Here is a 13210-nt window from a genome sequence, read left to right as displayed (position 1 = left end):
GGGAATTAACATGGGAATTTGAATTTTATTTTCTCGTGCTCTCCGGAGCCTTCAAATTAAATGTGATTAAAAAAAAAATCTAATTTTTTTACTCTTCTTAGTAAAAAAATGGATTTAAAAATGTTAAATTTTAAATTTCCCGCTCGTAACTTCGAGGGTTGCGTGACTGCGAAACGAAGATCTGTCATTGTGTAATGTCGTTTTATGCCTAAACTAACCTTTTTACTGCAAATAATAATAAATGTAAAATGTAAGACTAGTTTAGATTTAGACAATGCCGTGACAGCTTTACAAGTTTCAACGAAATTTCGAGCGGGAAATTTGAAATTTCACCTTTTTGATTCGATTGTTTTGAATAATGCCGCAATAAGATTGGATCCTTGAAATGGCTCTCAAATTAAGAAACTCTTAAAACACAATCTACCAGTAACCGAATTTTATTTGGAAATTCGGGAGAGCAGGAAAAAAATTAAATTCAAAGTCCCACGTTATTTTTCTATTTTCAGGAATCCGGGGAAGCCTGGTCGCTTGCTTGCGATTGAACAATAATAATACAGTGGAACCTCGATTATCCGGACTAATTGTTGCAGAGGTCATCCGGATAATCGAAAATCCGGATCATAGAATATATGTAAAAAACACAAAAAATGATGCAAAATTTGGATTATTATAAAAGTTAAATATATACAAATATTCTACAGTATGTCTCCGGATTGAGTTCACAAGAGAAAAAAAAAACGTTATTTTTTATTTTACAAAAAAATGACGATGGAATAATATTTTTTGCTTAATTTAAAATAAATAAATCTTTAAAGAAAATTTATTGGATCAATTCTTGGTGTTGACAAATTATTAAAATTACAATTTTTTCCCAAGCACCAAATTTTTACAAAAAATGCAAATCAGTTTAATCATCGAAATTTGGTGTTTGGGAAAAAATTGTAATTTTAATGAATAAATCTTTAATTAAAACTTTAATATTATCAAGCTGTGTTCTTAAAATCGAAAAAACAAAAAATAACAAAGAACTTTTTTATTTTTAATTTTGCAAAAAATGTCAAAGGAATGAAATTTGTTCCTTAATTTCCACTATTTGATTGACCCATTACCTGTTTTAGCACATAGTTCAATTTCGAATTTTCTCAATTATTGTTAAGGATGCAATTGCATTTCTTTTCCAATGTTTTAATACTTACACATTATTGGATAAATTTTCCTTTAATTTTTAACGCCACAGCCTGCTATTATTAATACGATTACAAAATTTTATGAAAAAATTAATTTAAGGAGTACAAACTACTAATTTTGAAATTTTAATGGCTGATTTATCTGTTTTGAAATAAGCAAAAAATGTCATTTTTTTGTAAAATGGAAAATAAACTTTTTTTCCCTCTTGTGCACTCAATCCGGGGACATACTGTATATTAAGTTTTTTTAAATATTTTGTAAATTTCAAAGTCTCAAATTCGCTTGAGGTTTAGTAGCGACAGTATCGTAAGCCATGTATTTAATTTTTTTTAAATCGGTGATCCGAATAATCGAGGTTCTACTGTAATAATAATACACATCGCCACGCTTTTATGACTACATTTTATTTTATTTTCCAGAAGGTAAATCTAAATGTCTGTAAAATTGGATTTTTTTACATTAGTTCAGTTATGAGACTTTTAGTAGTGTAATTAATTTATTTTTATATTTTTGTCACTTTTGTCTTTCTACATGGTTAGAACAGACGATTTTTGAGATATTTCATGTTGTTTATCATGAACTTTAAACCAACACAAAAGACAAAAAATCAGATCATTCAAGCAATTCGAGACATTAATAGAAATACATAATTGCATTTACAAATTAAAATTAGAATGCGGCCCTGCAAAAATGGTGCGCTTCTGACAATTGAAACGAACTACGTAACTAAAATTTGCATTTTATTCAGACGTTTATATCTCAAAAATATCAAAAAATTCTGTATAAAAGGATCACAGAAGGTTTAGGCAAGTTTGACTCATCTGTGTTTTCATGGTATTTCACAAATTCACGGCAATTTTTTTTTATTTCATGTCCGTTTGTACAATAATATTAAGAAATCTATGGTTTACGATATCGTCTAGTGTCTATAAAGTTGCTCTTTGTGGACGGCGCCCGTAATGATAAAGTAAAACGGCCGCTTGTCACAGCTAAACAATTATAAGTAAATTAATGTTAAAACACAATTTAACCTCCTGTAAGCGTTGTCAATTTCTTCAGACTTCTGGACTTGGTTAAAAGAGTAGATTCCTTAGCTTTTGACGCTAGTTCTTCCACTTTAGAAGAAGTTTAGAAAATTGCTAATTCAAAGTAACTTTTACTAAATATTATGAAGTCTTTTTTACAACAAAATCTGCTAATAAACAAATAGAAAGAAAACTTAGAATCTTATTAGCAGTTTTTGTTCTAAAATTTTCATCCTAAGTTCGTGTTCTTCTAAGAATTTTTCTCGCTGCAACTTCCCAAAATTTAATTTTTCTTCTATAAGTATATGCCCGGGGCCAATATATTTTTTGGTACCTCCTGTTTTAACAATTTTTCTACCTATAGTCATGTTAATTAAAGATTTAAGAATTTGTGTTGGAGTAACTTTTTTACTTTGAAGTTTTTTAGTCACAGGTTCTCTCAAATTTCTTGTTGCATATGAACTCTATTTATTTATTTATATTATATTTATTTATTCTATTCATTTATTATGAACTGTATTTATTTATTTGATGTATGTATTTTTCGGCCAAAAAGTTTAATACAACTCTTGTGCGTTAACCATTTTACAGCGCTCAATCATTAAAGCACTCCGGCTCCGCCGTCGTGCTTCAAACTGATTTCGCGCTGTAAAATGTAAGTTACCACACGCGACTGTAAATAACTATTTCAATTTTCTTCCATACGTTCTTTTTCTTTCCATGTAACATTTCCAGACTTTTTGCACTCAATAACATCTCTATTTTGGTCTACTAATGCAACTAGCAGTGTTTTCTCTTCTACAGTAAAGTTGGTGGATCGTTGGCTAGGCTTTTCCATCGCACAGGAACACTTTTCCGTTTCACTTTTAATAAAATGTTGAAGTAACTTTTGTTTGACAATGTCAAATGTTTAACGTTTGATGCAACTTCACAGCTATACCCAGTTGTACCAACTTAACGACTTTTTGATTAATTGAAAACGCCTTTTTCGATATCCAAAAGTTAACTTTTGGTCAATCAAAAATTGTCAATTACGTGATCAGCTAATTAATCAGCAATGGAAAAACCGGCCCTAAGTATAAACAAAATATTTACCAAAAATTAGCTGGATCCTTGTTTTCGGTTAAGAGAATTAGTCGATTTTGCCATTGAAAGTTATTTTCTGGAAACGCTTTAGCAATGATATTTTTGAAATAACAAATGAAATCGTTATTTTTGTGTTAATGTCTACACATTCTGACTGTTTTTGGTCAATTTATGTGATCAAATAAGAAACGTCATAACCAACAGGTTCAAAACGACTTTAACTTTTTAAACAGTTTCCACCAAACTTACCGCAAGACCCTATAAACATAATCACCCTCTCAAGGGGTGGGTCTTGTCTGATGACCAGAATTGATCCCCAATAAATTACAGCCTTTTTGTTTTATTTAATTTACTGGAATTGGGGAAAAAATATTTGGAACTAAAGTTTCAGGACATACAGACAAAATGCAGGGTCCGGCAACACTTGTTGACAAAGCTCTAGAAGCGATGGAAAAATTTGTTTTTTATCACCGTTAGTTTTGGCGTCGCGACGCCGTAAAAATGCAATTTTTAGTTAATTCTGAAGGTTTGTAACATCAACCCTTAATTTATTTTTTCTTTCAATATAAATGTGTTTAACATATCTCAGTTGTTATTTTAGATTCAATGCAAATTGTCTTCAAAATTTGAGAAAAAAATGCTGTTTTATCAAGTTAGTTTCCAATTTCATTACGTCAAAATTGGGAACTACGTTTACACCCATCTGTCAAAATCTTGTGTCACAAATGACATCTATCCTTTGGTTCGCTTTAGATTGTAACAAAAGTCTTACTTGGTAAAATTGTCGTCTTGTCGATGTTAATTAACGATTTCTAGTGTCCATAAAGTGCAACATGCCCGTGTTAATCAAAATTAACCTTTATAAGAGTGAATAAAGTGACTTGTGAAATTTTGGTGTAAACGTAGTTTGCCACTGCGCTGTCATAATTTTGAAAACTAACTTGATAAAACAGCGTTTTTTTCGCAAATTTTAAACACAATTTGCATTAGATTTAAAATAAAAACTCAGATATTTGTGTTGAAAAAAAATTGACTTCGTGAATTTTTCCGCAAAAACTCAAAAATCGCTAAAAATTATACTTCTTAGACGTCGCGACGCTAAAACCATTAATGATAAAAAACAAATTTCTGCGTCAGCTTCTGGAGCTTTGTCAACTATGAGTGTATGCAAAGTTTCAAAATTTTATCTTTAAAATTAAAGACGATTTTAGGGGTGGACACAAGTGTTGCCGGACCCTGTATAGTAGATTACTCAACGTGTGAAGTTTTGTTTTAATCTAATGTTAACTTGTAATAATAGAGTTGACGAATGATTAATATTTAGATTAGCTTAAAAGTGCAGTATAAAATTTTTCAAATTTCGCTTAAATTAAATAAAAATATAATTGTCAATTTTGACATGTCAAATCACTTGCTCTCATTGTTTGGTAACTTTTTCACTTACTAATTAGTAGAAACTTAAGTTAATTATTAGTGAAGAAAATGAAGAAAATTTGAGTCTCTTAGGTCCCAAACAATGACAGAAAATGTATTTTTCGTTATTGGGGTTTTTACATTTGAAAAACTCAAACTCGAGAAAATGTATAAAATGACGCTTCAATAATTATAAATGCTAGTTGGCCACAATCAGTAAAACATGTAAACAGTTTAACAAAATTACCAACACTAGTATTGTTGCCAAATTTTTAACAGCACTAGGATTGTTAAATGTGCCTTTATACAATTTCCTGCTAAAGTGATACTGTTACTCTAACAATTTAGAATGAAATGAAATATTTAACATTATGTTAAAGTGACATAGCTAAGTTGCAAGTTTAATTTAATTTCAATTATTGCATTAAACCGGCCTATATTTAGTTACTTACTATTGATCAGAATTAAAAATCAGTTGTTCTAAAATTTACTTTTTTAGCAATGAAAATGAATTATGTGAAGAAAAATGAATTTTAAGAAATAAATTAGAAATTAAAAATTAAATCTTTAATTAAAATTAATATTTGATTCCATCATCCATCCATGTCAGCAACCAAACTTAATTAAATGCGTGATTAATTTAATCGCAATCAACTTATAGTGGAAATGAGGTCATTGCTCAAAAATACAAACATTGATTCAAAATTTCTTTCAATGGTCTTAAAATCATGTTGTTTAGTCGACTAATTCTGCATGAGTTTTCAAGTGAGTTGTAAATAAAATTGTCTGACAAAAACTGACCGCTCAGATCTCAAGCAGACCAACCCAAAAGTTCTAGGGGTAAAATCTATTGGGTGCATATTATATTCACACCATGGTGCATTATTTTTAGACGCAATTGTACCTTTGGTGAACGTTGGCTTAGTTTTTGATCTTTTTCTTGTAAACTGGACCTGCTACACGGTTGATCTTCAGCGAACGCGTATTATAATTGTCGTTTTATCAGATAAGATTAATTTAAATTTAAATTAACACGAATAAAATTCACTTTTTAAAGAAAACACTTCTTCAGTTATCTTGGTTTTAAATTTTATTCTAATCCGTTCACAAATAATAAAAATATTGGCCTCGAAAGTCTGGTAGGTGGGCCACCCTGTATATGTATATAATGAGCAATAATACTCATTTCACATAGTCATTTATTTTATAACCCAGGAAACAAAGCTACTACATTAAGTAATCATGTACTGAGACTATTTTTAATATTACTTAGTCATTTATTTAAATATAAGAAACGACTTACTGACAATCTAAGGATATAATGATATGACACGCATGACAGAATTAAGTGACATAACACACTTTTGGAGTTTGGCCGATTATCGTTTTTTCTGCTTTGTGTTACAGGTATGGCCAACTTAGCGGGATGGTGGAACCAATTTTTGGTGTTCTTGGCGCTGTCGCTGTAGCTTTAGCCGAACCAGCATTGCCTTATGCACTGTCTTTTGCTGCGGGAGCTATGATCTATGTTGTAGTAGATGATATTATTCCGGAAGCCAATACAAAGTAAGTACAAAATTGAAGAAAAAAAAAATTTTTCTCTAAACGTCACAAAAGTCACTATTTTTTAGTCGTTATCAGACAGTAATGTAGGCAATTTTGTTATACGTAATGTAAAGCGCTCGTTGACATGGAAACACTTTTGCTGCCTAGGCAGAAAAAGTACTTTTTGTGACGACTTACAATTTGTATGGCTCTTGCACGATCTTAACCTTGAAACTCTTTGAAATCAATATTTTTCACAGTAAATGTCATCAATGCATAGCCATCCATGTTTTTAGTTCAATTTGCGTTCACTCATTGTGTCGGTCGTGGAATTTGACGTTTGGAGAAAAAGTAGTATTTGTTATTTGGCCGAAAAGTTACTTGCTCGACAAAAAGTACCACTTTTCTGCCTTATAACAAAATCTACTATTATGGCTAAGCAGCTTATTTTTACGATTTTTGATACATCCAACAAAAAACAAATTAAATAAAAATACAAATTAGAAGGGAGGGAAGTTAAAGCCTCCATTTGAGTCAATAAAGTTCGTAATTCCTCAAACGTTAAATGAGCATTTCCTGCCACTCGTTTTAGCTGATGTTTAACAGATTTAACACCTGCTTCCCATAATCCCCCTAAATGTTGCCGCATGAAAAAATATCAATTATTGTAGAATCCAGAACCTCAAAATCCGTGGAAAAATAACCAAAAAACACACAAACAAAATCTAACAACTTATACAAGGTGTTTATAAATGTTTCTAACATGAAATTTGCCGCTCATTACAAATGTGGCTTAATTTTTTATCAACAATCATGAAGCAAAGTTTGCTTTGATAAAAACAGTTATTGTTGTGGTTTGAAGTTTGAAAATCGAAAATGTGGACACAAAATCGTAACTCAACAGTCGTGACTTAAATTTTTAACGTAGTTATAAATTTACATACTATGAAAACAAAGCGGCTACCCTTGTTGCTATCGTGCGATCAAAAAAAAAACTCATTTTCAGTTGAGTTGAGTTGAGCTTTGAAATTTCAAGACATGTCTTTGATTGAGGAAACAATCTTTTGTTTCTGTCAAGTAATTTGACATTGTCAAACTAAGGATTTTGTGAAATTTTTAATGAAAGATCTTCACAAGGCTGTCATGTTTAAATTGTATTGCAGGTAGTTTTCTTATAAAAATTAATTACCACACAATTTTTTGCAATTTAAGACAATTCCCATCTATAATAACCTCAAAATAGTCAGATTGACAGTTAAGGACGCGTTATGGGATTCCAAAGGTAACTGAGAATGAGTTTTACTTTGATCACTCTATAAGAATATTTATAAACAGCTTGTATTAAATCTGGGACTTTTACATCGATTTTTTATTAATATCGATTTTGCCAAAAAAACTTCGATTTTTAATACATATATTTTTGTTAAAAATTTTATTAATTTTATTAAATTTATCATTTAAAATCGATAATTGCGGTTTCGATGTATGTATTTTATTTTCTTATTATTTTGTTTATTACTTAAGGTTTTTATTTGTTTTTGTTTTTCACAATAAACTAAGCTATATTGAGTTTTTTTATTTATTATTTTTCAAAATCGATGTTTTCTCCGATGTATTGGAGATCGATGTATTTAATTGTGCTCTTGTTGAAATTGAGTTCTACATCGATTTTTTTACTCGATGTTACCTCATTTAGCTTGTACAAGGTGTTTATAAATGTTTTTAGCATCAAGGGTTGCTATGAAATGTCAAAAAAATTTGCCGCTCATTACAAATGTGGGTTTCGATTTTTCAACTGACATTTCCAGTTAACCTCAAACATGGAGCAAAGTAGGTTTTGAGAAATAAACTGTTTTAGTTGTGGTTTAAAACCTGAAAATAAAAAACTTGGGCACAAAACTGTAACTGAATTGACGTAAATAACATTATAAACAATTTTCAAGATAGTTATATTCACTATGAAAACAAAGCGGCAAAATAGTGTACGACAGGAATTCCAGAGCCACCCTTGATGCTAGAAATATTTATAAACACCTTGTATATCTATCTTTTAAAAAATTTTGTTAATTGTGCCATCAAGACTCTCTTTATTAAATTCGCAGTAAAATTTATTTAAACGCAGTAAAATTTGGATATCTTATTTTTTTATTTATTAGGATAGCCAGATTACAAAATTTTAGAACGAGAAACAGTATTTCTTCAAACGTTTATTTTTCGATTTCCCAATTTGTAATAAATTTAACAGTTCCGTTTATTTTCATGTGTTCTCTTCTTGACTAATTTAACATGACTTTTCATTTCTGATATCAAATTAAGATTTAGTCACACCCTGACTAAACCTCTCCCTCGATAAAATTCTGCATTAGTCACATTTATGCATAATCTAATTTTATTATTGCAGACTCATGAGACGATGTATCAATTTCACATTTTTTTACACGTCATCTCTGACAATAATTTCATTCTCGAAATAATGATTCAGAGCAAATTCAAGGTCTCCCACATTTTGTTATCAGAATTCAATATCACTCCAGCTTCAAATAACACTAATTTACAAATTTTTGTTGTGCGCACAATTTCACCAAATTCGTTTCATTTTGAGCATTCAGCACTCCTTCATTCAGATCTGCATAAACAAAATTTTAAAATATAATTCCCTTTAATTAAATTTCAGTCTTTATAAACATCACCAAAATCAAGAGTGTAAAATAAAATACATACTTCAAAACCGCAATCATCGATTTTTAATGATACATCGAAAATAAAAATATATGCATTAAAAATTGATGTTTTTTTGGCAAAATCGATATTAATAAAAAATCGATGTAAGTCCCAGATTTACTGTATGTACGTTTTGCCATTTTTCTCAGAAAATGCAAATGATAAGAATTTGAAATTTTGGGGACAAAAGTAAGCGGATAAGACGAATCGAATAAATAGATTCACATTTACGTGACACTTCCGGTTATGCCGGAAATGCCAGTCGACTTGCTTATTTTAAAGAGAACACCTATATTTTATTGCATTTTTGAATTCTATATACAAATTAAAGATCACTTTTTATATACCGTTCTATACCTAAATTGTATATTTTTTTAAATATCTCGATTTTTTAAAAAACAACAAATTAATTTGCATTACAAAAAACAATATTTTCAAAAACAATTTTTGAGAATTTTTATTTCTATTAGACCACCAAATTTGTTTATAAAAAATCCACATAAAATTAAATGTGGGAACATCGAGTACAAAAAATCGATGTTGAATTCAATTTCAACAAGAGCACAATTACATCGATCTCCAATATATCGATTTTGAAAAATAGTAAATAAAAAACTCAATATAGCATAGTTTATTGTGAAAAACAAAAATAATTTAAATTCTTCATAAAGCAACAAAATAGTAAGCAAATACGAGAAAAACTAAAATAAATAAAAATCTTAAGTAATAAACAAAATAATAAGTAAATAAATTATAAAAAAAAATAACAAATTTGATATTAATAAGAATAAACAAAATTTTAAAATATAATTTCCTTTAATTAAATTTCAGTCTTTATAAATATCACCAAAATCAAGAGTGTAAAATAAAATACATACATCGAAACCGCAATTATGGATTTTTAATGATACATCGAAAATAAATATATATATTAAAAATCCATGTTTTTGGCAAAATCGAAAAGGTCCCAGATTGACATAAAATAGAATTGTCACCATTCCAAAGCATGCTTAAAAAAAAAGTAAAAAAAGAGTAAAAACACTTTTTTTTTCCGTATTATAGTAGGAAATAAGTGTCTAATACATAAAGTTAACGCAAATTTTTATTGTACGTTTATATTGTGCTCATTTTCCAAGTAACGTGGCCATTTTAAAATAGATTATAGGCTACTACTTATCTCGTAAAAAAATTTTACTTTTGTTGTGCAATTTTTTCACAAAAATCAAAATATTTCTGAAATGGTTCAATTTAAGTACAGCACATTATACATAAAGTCACCCTTAATTTAGATGTAGAATCTAAAAATGCAATAATATATGGGGTGTTCCATTTTAAATAAGCAAGTTGACTACTACTTCCGCCATAACCGGAAGTGTCACGAATATGTGAATATTGTCATCCGATTTGTTTCGCTTATTTTTGTTCCTAAAATTTCAAATTCTCATCTTTTGTAGTTTATGAGAAAAATGTCAGTTAACAGTTAACAGTGAAAGGGTTAAAAAGAATTTGGCGCGTTGTAAGAAATATTTGAAAGCACGACGAAAATTTCATTAATTTTTCGCATTTTTCAGCGGCAACGGGAAGTTAGCCACCTGGGGAGCAATTGCAGGATTTCTCGTCATGATGACACTGGACGTAGGTCTAGGCTAGTTGAAATTTTCTAAATTAGCTAAAAACGTTTTTGTTCGTTTTAATTATGTTATTGTATTATTTTATTTAACGTTGCATTTTATTAAAGTAGAATTTAATCTTGATTTGACAGTTTGTAGTTGTACTTAAGTTTGTTTTACTTATTGATTTCTTCTCTCTTCTGTACTTACAGTCCAATATTGTGTAATAAAGCCAATTTTAACAACTACTGCTGTGATAGTAATTGTAAGATTTATTGCAATATTAGAATGTCTCCTGTACATTTATTTTAAAATAAATTTACAAAGAATAGAATGAAGATGTTTTTTGCCTGGGCGTAATAACGACTTTCCTACCTTCATAGTAATGAAACATGAAGCAGCAGCGAATAATTCGTCGATGTGTCACCTGTTTGTGCATATAAAAGACCCCCGTGACCCTGTGAATAAAAAAATTACATCTTTTCTAAATGCTTGAATTCTCATAAATTAGTTACTTTTACTTTTATTTTCACAGATTCTTCGATTTTCTTTAATTTTATATGTACCGGGTGTTCCGCGAATTGCCGAACATACGGAAAGAACATGGGAATTTGAATTTTATTTTTTCCTGCTCTCCCGATCCTTAATATTAAATCTGGTTAATGGCGGATTCTGATTCAGAAAATTCTTAATCTGAGAGCTATTTTAGAATTACATACATGTTATTTCGGCATTTGTAAAAATTAAATTAAAAAAGGCAAAATGTCAAACTATTACCGCTCGAAATTTCCAAGGTCTTTTTAATACTTAATTGTTTTAAGTGCGATATTCTAATAATTTAATAAATTCTTTAAAATCTTAGATTTTAAAGTTTTAGATTATTGTTTCACAATTAGACTCTTTTTGAATATTCTTTATCTTTTCCTCGGTTTACATTTTTTGGCTTTTTTCTACAGGGTGATTTTTTAAAAACGGCAGGCGTTGTAGAATTTTTGTTTATGAACCGATTTCAAAAATTTAAAAAAAACAAAAAACTGATAAATTTAAATTTTTTATAAATGTCTTAGTATCTATTGGGCGATATTCAACTTTCTTATTTTAAATTGACACCCATTTATAAAATCTAGGTGCGTGCTGTCAAATAACACAATACCATTATTGTAATGTCAAAAAGCAGCAAATAACAGAAAGGATTGGCAATCTTTTTTGAAATTATTGATAACAAAAGACAATAATAATTACAAATCAAAAAAAACATCTACCTAATTTAATTAAAATACTGTTGAAACGCCATCTCGTTTTTTTCATTGTACAATTGACACCATGCACTTAGTTTTTATTAACTTTTTTCGCCTATTTTTTCAATTTTGATAATTTAAAAAAAAAAATTTTTTATTATTACACATTTCTGAAACAAGAAAATTAATATCTTCCAAATTATGCAAAAAAATAAATGGGTGTCAATTTAAAATAAGAAAGTTGAATATCGCCCAATAGATACTAAGACATTTATAAAAAATTTCAATTTATCAGTTTTTTGTTTTTTTTAAATTTTTGAAATCGGTTTATAAATAAAAATTCTACAACGCCTTCCGTTTTTAGAAAATCACCCTGTATATGTTCTTGAATCTTCTTTGGGTTCCATAATCATGACTTTTCTTTAGAGTCTATTTAGATTTTCATAAAATTCTACGTCGATTCTCATTGGATTTTCAAAATTTCTCCACCTAGTAGATAGAAAATTTATTTTTAGATTTTTCTTAGATTTTCTTTTTTAATTTGTGTAGATCATTAACAGTCTTAAATTTTCTAAATTATCTTTTTATATTTATTTTCTCAAGATCGTGCTTACATTTTCTTTGCATTTTTCTTAGGTTCTATTGTTTGGAATTTTCCATAGAACTTCTTTTAGTTTTTTCTTGGATTTACTTTGGTCTCTGATTTTTCTTTATATTTTCCGGAAATTCAGTTGAGTGTTTAAATTTTCTTTACATTCTTTTTAGACCACATTTTCTTTATCTCGTTCGGAAATTCTGTATTATAAAATAAATTTACAAAGAATAGAATGAAGATGTTTTTTGCCTGGGCGCAATAACGACTTTCCTACCTTCATAGTAATGAAACATGAAGCAGCAGCGAATAATTCGTCGATGTGTCACCTGTTTGTGCATATAAAAGACCCCCGTGACCCTGTAAATAAAAAAATTCCACCTTTTCTAAGAACGAAAAGTTCTAAAAATAAAACGCTAATTGCATAAGTCATGTTGGAATTTGTTCCATTCACGGCAAAAATCAATGTCATCCACTTTATTAAACATGAATGGAGAATAAATGCAGCGAGTTTACCAATCATTCGCTCGTTTGAAGAGTGTTAGGAAATAACGTTGCAAAAAGCATTGTATTCAGCATGAATGAACACGGCATTGGTACCCGGAAATTCCACGGAAGTACGTCACACCGGAAACCGGAACCCCAACTCCGATTACACACTCGACATGTATTGCACGTTACAAAATTTCCTATCGAATTGTGATAACTTATCAAACTCCAATTTACTTCGCTTTGAAAGAGTTTAGCCCTCCTCTTCGCACCACGAACGTGTGAGTCGCGACTTGTGGAATT

At 29.4% G+C, this 13210-nt stretch overlaps 1 protein-coding gene across 3 annotated transcripts in view; it reads left to right on the top strand.

The window, feature by feature from the left end:
* Zip48C (Zinc/iron regulated transporter-related protein 48C) overlaps positions 1-10910 on the top strand; it is a 57836-nt gene extending 46926 nt beyond the window's left edge. For 2 of the 3 annotated variants that reach the window (XM_088030089.1, XM_088030087.1), the window contains exons 6-7: positions 6120-6278; positions 10550-10909. In XM_088030089.1, coding sequence (XP_087886215.1) covers positions 6120-6278; positions 10550-10628 — 238 coding nt within the window. In that variant the 3' untranslated portion in view covers positions 10629-10909. Of the gene's footprint in view, positions 1-6119; positions 6279-10549 lie in introns of all 3 variants that reach the window. The other variant, XM_088030088.1, reaches the window with a different exon arrangement.
* The last annotated feature ends 2300 nt before the right edge of the window (positions 10911-13210 follow it).

Source organism: Gnatocerus cornutus, chromosome 2 (assembly GCF_029298725.1).
Source record: "Gnatocerus cornutus isolate USDA-ARS CGAHR chromosome 2, icGnaCorn1.1, whole genome shotgun sequence".
Taxonomy (NCBI): Eukaryota; Metazoa; Arthropoda; class Insecta; order Coleoptera; family Tenebrionidae; genus Gnatocerus; species Gnatocerus cornutus.
Note: the sequence above shows the minus strand (reverse complement) of the source record. Positions and strands in the feature narration are given on the sequence as shown.